General features: G+C 36.0%; 1 protein-coding gene across 1 annotated transcript; it reads left to right on the top strand.

The window, feature by feature from the left end:
* Window positions 1-8: 8 nt before the first annotated feature.
* Window positions 9-6,357, top strand: LOC145463468 (ubiquitin-conjugating enzyme E2 G1-like). Its single transcript, XM_081447221.1, has 5 exons — window positions 9-146; window positions 248-350; window positions 488-585; window positions 4,882-5,060; window positions 5,821-6,357. The coding sequence occupies exons 1-5, from the start codon at window positions 98-100 to the stop codon at window positions 5,905-5,907; spliced, it is 516 nt and encodes a 171-aa protein (XP_081303347.1). The 5' UTR covers window positions 9-97; the 3' UTR covers window positions 5,908-6,357.
* Window positions 6,358-8,097: the final 1,740 nt, after the last annotated feature.

Genomic DNA, 8,097 nt, shown 5'->3' with positions numbered 1-8,097 from the left:
ACAGAGTATGCGTGAGAAGTTCGAAAAATTTTGAGAGGTCTTTGGTTGTTTTAAGACTTGTCTTCAAACGGCGTACTTTGTCTTGTTGGCCAGCTAAATGAGTGCAGAACAACAAGGTGCTCTTCTTCTCAAGAGACAGCTTAAGGGTATGCGATCTTTCTCGGTTTTTAGCCAAAACTGTGGCTGTTTTTGCGTGATATTTGTGCCAATGCAATGCTAATTCGATGGCGTCGTTTCCTTTCATCAGAACTAACCAAGAATCCGACTGAAGGTTTTTCTGCTGGCCTTATCGACGATGACAATCTTTTTAAATGGGAATTAATGGTGGTTGGACCCCCGGACACCTTTTAGTAAGTTGGCGCAAAAAATGCTTTTGTAGTCGTGATTATACAGGGCGCTCTTTCCGTGGTCTCGTGTACATGTTTTACCTCCCTTAATATTTACAAGTCTAAAGCTCATTCTGTCCTTTTTTTGCTGTCTGCTGTAGCGAGGGAGGCTTGTTCAAAGCGCACTTGTATTTTCCTAAAGAATACCCACAAAGACCACCGAAAATGAGATTTATATCGGATTTCTGGCATCCAAATGGTAAGTTCGTCACGACTTGGCATGATTTTTCCAATGCGTGTACCTTTCCTTTGCACGTTGTTCTTTCTCTTTGTTTTGTGCCGCGATGACGTTTTTATGTTAGATGATTCTTCTTTCGTTTAGACACGGCTTCCTCAAAGATTGAAAGTAAAACTCTTTGGGCATGGATAAATAGCCAATTTTTATCAACAAAAACCCATTTTAGGCTTTTTTAAGTTTATATTCAACTATAAGGACCCCTAATCATGAGTTCTAAATTTCCTCGTAAGGTTATATATCATATTGATGATCATATTTTGTGTTAAACTGGTCTATTTTTCAGACAATTGTAAGCAATGATTGATCTTTGTTTCTGGGTCACCTTATTTCTTCAGAATTCGTGTATATTTCTCTTTTTTTATCCCACTATTAAATAAATAAATTAATTAATCATAACTTTAACAAAATTCTTGATTCTGATTGGTCTCCTATTTGTCATGTAAGTCATAATGGCATGTGATCACAGTGCTGGAAATAATTTTTCTTCTTTAACAGGACATGTGTCCGTTCAAATCTTCATTTTGGTCGGACATCTCATCAATTTGATCGGACATTAATTTGCATAATTGATTAGCATAATTAATTAGCATAATAAAATTTATAAGCATGCTGTAAAGATTTTCAATACAAATCCTTCAAAACTAAATTTAAATTTGATTTATTTATCATTTATGATTAACTAGATGACTTTATCTACTAGATGACTGCAATGATCTCTCCTGGTTATGTGTTCTTCAAGCAAACCTAGTTTCCTATTGAAAGCTACTATTAAAGCGGGAGCCCATCACTAGGAGTGCAAAACTACCCCAATTATTCCTGTCCCAACATTTTCACAGGCCGATCTATTTTTAGTTTGAATTTACGCGAATTCAGACCCCCATAGGACTCTAGCCGAGTATGGTACATACTTGAAATGCTAACAGCATATCGCAATGCACGTAACACATAATAGGGTGATTTCTGAAGAGTACTTTATTTGGCAAGTACAGGAAAGATGAACACTTCTGCTTTATGATATGGCAGCAGTCCATAATGGGCTCCTGGATATGGCTCAGACTGTCAGAGTCATAAGGGCCCAAAATTAAAAAATTCTTGAGTGGCCATCCGGCAACGTAAGTGATAAAAATCAAGGAGGAATTTTATTCAGAAAAGAATTCAATCATAAAATCTGCAAAGAAAAAAATTCCAACACTTTTTTGGCCACTAATTTTGTATAGGTAGCTAATGTAATGTCTATGAAGGATTCACGCATTCTAAGAGACACCATTGGTAGGCATACATGACCTACTCAATGCTCAAGGGTTTGCAATGCATTATAAGGCAACTTCCAACACATTCAGCCATTTGCAAGTTTTCCGATGTTAGGGAATCCTCCACAGCAAAGCAAAAGGATATATTGCTTTCTTTTCTTATGTTGAATATCGTAGAAGCAAAGATCTTTGACTATGTATTTCTAGAGGGACATAGTGTCTGAGAAAATAACCGTTATTGATCGTCATAACAGAGAAACGTAGTCGCCATTGTGGTAGCCTGTGAACACAGACGTATTTTCGGCTGTCCACTAAACCAGAATTTTTAGTCGCCAAAGATGAAATTTTAGCCGCATTGGTGACTGTACCAGTTGCAATTTTGAGCCTTTAAACAATGTATCTAAACAAATTTTATGGATGGAGTAGGAGACAGGGCTCGAAATTGCGACTCACTGGTTGCCAATGCGACCAAAAATTGAGCACTGGTGACTAAATTTTCAGAAGTGGTCGCCAGCTGGCAACTTGCATTTTGTCCGATAACTAAAGAAAACCACAACGCAACTTTTGTTTTTAAATCTTTATATTAGGAAATCAATTGGATATGGTAGCTAGTACACAACTCACCTTTCTGTCCCCAGTAAGATAATGTCTGAATATTACAAGATAATTGGAAAAATTGAATGTATTTCAACACGTCAATACTGCGTTCACGGCATGCCATACTGTTTCAGTGGCTTCTTCTGAAACTGGGATCGCAGGCCAACTTCAACACCATGTGCTTTTCATTTGCCGCAAAAATGGCGGCAGACACCAATCAGTCGAAGGAGTGACGTGAGTTTTTACTTGTGGGGAATGGAGATTCAGCCAAAAGGTTAATCCAAACTTTGAATCCTTCGAAGAAAGTAAGTCGAAAATAAAGAACGGCATTTCGAAGAAGTAGCAAAGGGAAAATACGTAAGGACCCGTTTTTGTCTCACAATGAAAACCACGGACTTAAAACATCTTCATTTGAAAATAAAATGACTATGGAGACAACCATCACCTCTGGACCAGAGACATATCACCTGAGAACAACAGTAGCTTTATAATTAAGTGTTACTCATGTTGTTTCTAATAGTTTTCACTCTTCAATTGTGACTTCTTGCATGCAAAGTAACGTATAAAATCGTGTTCTTGTGTAAGTTATTTATAAATAAGTTGGCGACCAATATTTACAATCTGGCGACCAAAATTTTTCCGTTAGTCGCCAGCTGGCTCCCAAATGAAAAAGTTAATTTTGAGCCCTGGGACAATAACTTGGTGTTGGTTAAATGTTCGGACATCATGTCCGATCATAATTTGAAATTGGCCGGACATATTCAAAATTTGGTCGGACAATGTCCGATGACCGACTGTTATTTCCAGCCCTGGATCATATGGGTGTCAAATTACAAGTATTCAATTGCAACTTTTAGGACCTAGGTACCTACTATATTAAGACACCTGTGTCATTCGCACATCAGTTAGGTGCACTTTAATGGCTTCCTGTTTATGTTTCCTCACTGTCTGTAAACTTAAAATACTACCATCTTTTTTACTTCAAAGAAGTTCTTAATGACTTTGTAATCTCAAATTTTGCTGTTAATAAGATTTAAATGGCCCATTTCCGAGTTGCCTTTTGCCTCTGTGTTAGAACAAGTCTTTGTATGAAACAATTCTTATGAAAATTTGTTCCATCTGCTCTTTCATTTTCATGCAAATCCAAACTCCTCTCCATACGAAACGTTTTGCGTGAGGAATTGTTATTAGTAGTTGGACCTTGTGTTGTACAATTCAGATAGTCATTATGCGTGTAATTTCAAATCTGCCTTGCTCGATGCACTTGTCTGATTTTGACATTAATTGCCCACTTACTTCCTGAATTGTACTCCACTTGGTCCAGTTACTATTACCAGGGCTTGAAAAAAGTGTTGTCCAATTATCTGGGACAAGCAGATTTTCCTACCAGGCAAGTAACTTTTCATTCTCACTTGCCCAGATCAATAAATACTAAAATCCTGCAGAATATGATCACAATGAGATTTTAATTAATCAGCTATTTAATGAGTGTAGGATCAGATAAAAATGCTAGTCTATGACACAATAAATTTCAACCTATGACCTCTTGCATACCAGGCAGAATCTCCGGTTACTAAGCTACTGAGAACATGTGATGGATTCACCAGCAGTTCTCAGTGAGCAGGAGGTGCGGTGGCCCTCATGGTTAGTGCCTGATGGGTCACTTCACTCATATACAGACTTTACCTACATACCTTTTACCTCTCAGTGAGCATGAAACTGGTATTGCAGGACGTAATGGTTTCAAATCGTATCAAGGACTCTTGATTTGTCCAAGCTCCATGACGCACTTGTAGGTGATGAACATCTCTTCAGGGTTTCACAGAGGCTCGTATTTACCCTGATTCAATATTTTACCATACACTAAAGACTTTGAGACTGCTAATCCTAACCGAATATATCAGCGGGATGCTTGGTACAGAAGAACCGAGCAAAATTTCCAAGCTCCTCAATAGTTCTCACTAGCTCAGTGGTTAAAATATCAGACTGGTACAGCAGAAAGTCTTAGGTTTGAAGAAAAGGAGAACTTGACATGAGATCAAGATTCGCTTAGGGCTTTTTTCTACGCACCCCTTCAATTGTCCCACACTCATCACATTTTAGGAAGCTTTTATTTACAATCATTTCCTTTCTAATGAACTTAAATCAATATGCAAAAGATATGTACAAACCTACCCAACCCTGCCAAAAAGCAAAATTTTTCTTTTTTATACAATTCAAGCAGACCAATGTTGCAGACAATATTTCTGTTTCAAATGAAAGGGGAGTTCCTTTAACTTACTAGGGGTTTCAACTAAAACCAGAGACTTAAAATATTGACTTATAATAATTTATTAAGTTATTGATTTTTTTTACAAACCATGATTCCTAAAAAAAGGTAGTGATGTAGTGTTGTTTTTTTTTTTTGTAGTGCACAAAGATGGTGAAGTCTGTATCTCAATCCTTCATGAACCTGGTGAAGACAAATTTGGTTATGAACGTGCATCAGAACGTTGGTTGCCAATCCACACAGTTGAATCTATTTTAATGAGTGTTATTTCCATGATTTCTGACCCTAATGACGAGTCTCCCGCCAATGTCGATGCTGCTGTAAGTACACCGTACTGCTCTTTTTTTCTGTTGTTTCTCAAGTAGTAATTTTCCTTCCAAGTTGCAAGTAGGTACAAGATAAATAATAAATAAGTGAATAATAAATTAGAATGATGTTTGAACCTGTCTTCCTACATTAATTTATTTCTAGGAAATCAACAGTAAGCTTCATAATGAATTTTAGAGGTGCTGTACAACATTATTGTGAGAAACTATCTTATCTTATCTACTCTCCTATCTTACAAACCATGTTTGAGGTCCATACTGTAAGTTATGCACCAAGTTTTTTCCACTTTGATTTATGGCTGGCGCACTTCACACTTAGGCCATAAAACAAGGATCCGTAACTTACAGTACAGACTGAGAAGACAAGGTTAGTAAGATATTTATTATATCTCTACTGTGCTTCTGAGTGGTTTGGGAATCATTGTTATTCATGCAGAACGTCTTCAACTTTCTGACACATGTCTAAAGCAAATAAGTCAATATGAAATCATTGTTTAAAAAGTCTTTAGCACGTTTCAATACACAATTTAAAGTAAAAGAAAGTTTTAAACTTTACTTGCTATAAAGGTTAAAAAAAATTGCGATAAATCTCGAAACATTTTGGTAACAAAAACAGCTTTACATATTAGCGGGCCATGTAGTAGAATACCATTATAAAACCCGCTAAATTGACCAATCACAGTGCATGTAGTAACTGAGAGATATAATAATAACTTGTATGTTGAATGGCTTTCTTGTATGATTTACTTCACAGAAAGAATGGAGGGAAGATTACTATGGAATTTTCAAGAAGAAAGTCAAAGCATGTGTTAAGAAAAGTCAAGACGATCTCATATCCTAATCATTGTACAGTACTTTTTTTTGCCTTTGGAGGTGACAACGAAAATGCAGAATTATAGTCATAGTCATTAGTAATACTTATATAATTAAGTTTGCAGGGGTTTCAAATTAAGATACTACTGACAGTTTACAAGAGAATTTCATTGTTTGTGAATTTGTTTACATTAGCACAAAATATGATTAACCAAATTAAAGATAACCGGTGTTCAACTTTTGAGCAGCTTTTTCAACCAGAACAGGGATTGGCAAATTATAAAATGTAGCCATATAGAATCAGAAATTTAAGCCTGCTGTAGAGAGTGTACAGTACAACTTTTAGTTTGCAAATGGTAGGTGACTGACATGCACATTGCAGCATGTTATTGACTGTACTTTGGAAGAAAAGAAAAATAACTAGGTTGAACAGGAATGTGCGTTAATTACTATCAGAATAAAGCATTAGTTTTTCGACCTCAAATTGTGCTCTTGAACATCAAAGGTAGCCGTAGTGATTATATGCCTTGAGATCTCTATGACCAGTAAGCTTTTGCATGAATTTACAGTATATTTAACTGGTGCTAAGCCGAACAATTGCTGCCTGCCTTTATACTTACTGGTAGCTAATATCAGTGTCAAGCCCTGGAAACTGTTGCTTAAAATGGGTACAGTTTTTCTAGGTCGCATTCAACTTCATCATGTCATTCCTAGAGCTTTACCATTAGGAGCCACTGTACTGTAAACCATTTGATTGAAACCCCTGCAATATATAGCTTGCTAGATTCTTGCAACATTTTTGTAATATATTTCTCACATTGCTTTCTATACATGTTGCAGAAGCTTACCATTTTTTGGCTGTTGTAGTTTATTGGTGTAAGCAACTGCATGAAAAGGTTGATAATAGCTTATTATAAGTTGATGGTCAATTAACCTTGAATCAACGAGAAAAATTCTGACTCTTTTATATTAATTCACACTGCTGTGAATCTGAGTAAATGTGATTCAAATCACAAGGCTGGAATACTGTTGTGTAATATGTTGCTCGACATCTTTTTCTTGACACAAAATATGTGAACAAATGTGGATCCTTTGCAATCATAAGATTTTCAAACGTAATTAGTTGGAAAATGTAATGATCATCATTCTTTCTTGGTAACAGTGCACCATATACAATACATAAGTTGTAACATACATGTACTTAACACTTCTTTTCAATGCAAAAACAACTTCTCTTGCTTTCTCTCAAGTGAATGTAATTAACAGTATCATGACTAATGATGGTGCTGATTTGTACAATGGTAAATTATAAGGCAGCAGAATACAAAGTTAAAACTAAAATGAAATAGCAACTTATCACCATTTAACAATCCTGAGCTCAACTATGTCTAAAATGTTTAAAAAAAACCTTTCAGATTCTTTCAACTGTAAGTTCTGGCCATCTCTGTTCCACACAATGTTATGCCATTGGACTACAAGAACCATATACCCCTACCTCTTAAACAACAACAGAAACAAAACCAGTCTGACTTTTTATACTATACAAAGGTATAATGCAACTTGATTTTACTTGGTGTCCTATAGATACTCTGACAATGATTTGAGTTACTTTTAGTACTGGATATCAAATAAATTCGCCCCGCCCCAAACATCCTTTGGTTTTTTCTTGATATTTAGGTATTCGTACATTTAGAAGGAAATGAGCTGCTTACAGTACATTCAAGTTTCGGAGACAAAGCTTGGTCGTCAACTTAAAAGGAAGATATTCTGCCTAGGGCTAAACATCCTTATTGCTTTCTTTGTTTGAATTTGGCCTTAATTTTGGAGACTGTTTGAATCTGTGGCTGGTTTTCGACAAAGTGCACTTTGTCAAATTAATTTTCTACATCCAGATTTTAAAATTCTTGATTGGGGTGTTAATTCTGAGTTTGTTATTAATAATGATTTGGAAACCATGCATTCTGACTTTGCTGATTGAGGTTGATTGATATGTTTTTTTTTTTTGCATTGTGCTTGGTTTCTTCTTACCTGTTACAAGGCACTGCAAATAATTATAAGTCTGGTCCAATTGGACACCCTAACTGCAATCGTGTCTACATTGGTAGCCTAAGCTTTGCATGATTCTTAAGTTTCAGCTACCATATCCACAAATGTGTTGCTTCTAAGGTATGTACTGCGTTACTTGGAAAACTTGCTTGACATATTTCTTACAACCCTT

This window comes from Orbicella franksi, chromosome 12, assembly GCF_964199315.1.
Source record: "Orbicella franksi chromosome 12, jaOrbFran1.1, whole genome shotgun sequence".
Classification (NCBI taxonomy): domain Eukaryota; kingdom Metazoa; phylum Cnidaria; class Anthozoa; order Scleractinia; family Merulinidae; genus Orbicella; species Orbicella franksi.
The sequence above is the reverse complement of the archived record's forward strand: the minus strand, read 5'-3'. Positions and strand labels throughout refer to the sequence as shown.

Excerpts from the sequence above, each read along its gene's own strand:
- LOC145463468 (XM_081447221.1), top strand. The coding sequence starts at position 98 with ATGAGTGCAGAACAACAAGGTGCTCTTCTTCTCAAGAGACAGCTTAAG. Across the intron at positions 351-487 it reads GGACCCCCGGACACCTTTTA|CGAGGGAGGCTTGTTCAAAG; the intron begins GTAAGTTGGCGC and ends TGTCTGCTGTAG. Across the intron at positions 5,061-5,820 it reads CCGCCAATGTCGATGCTGCT|AAAGAATGGAGGGAAGATTA; the intron begins GTAAGTACACCG and ends TTTACTTCACAG.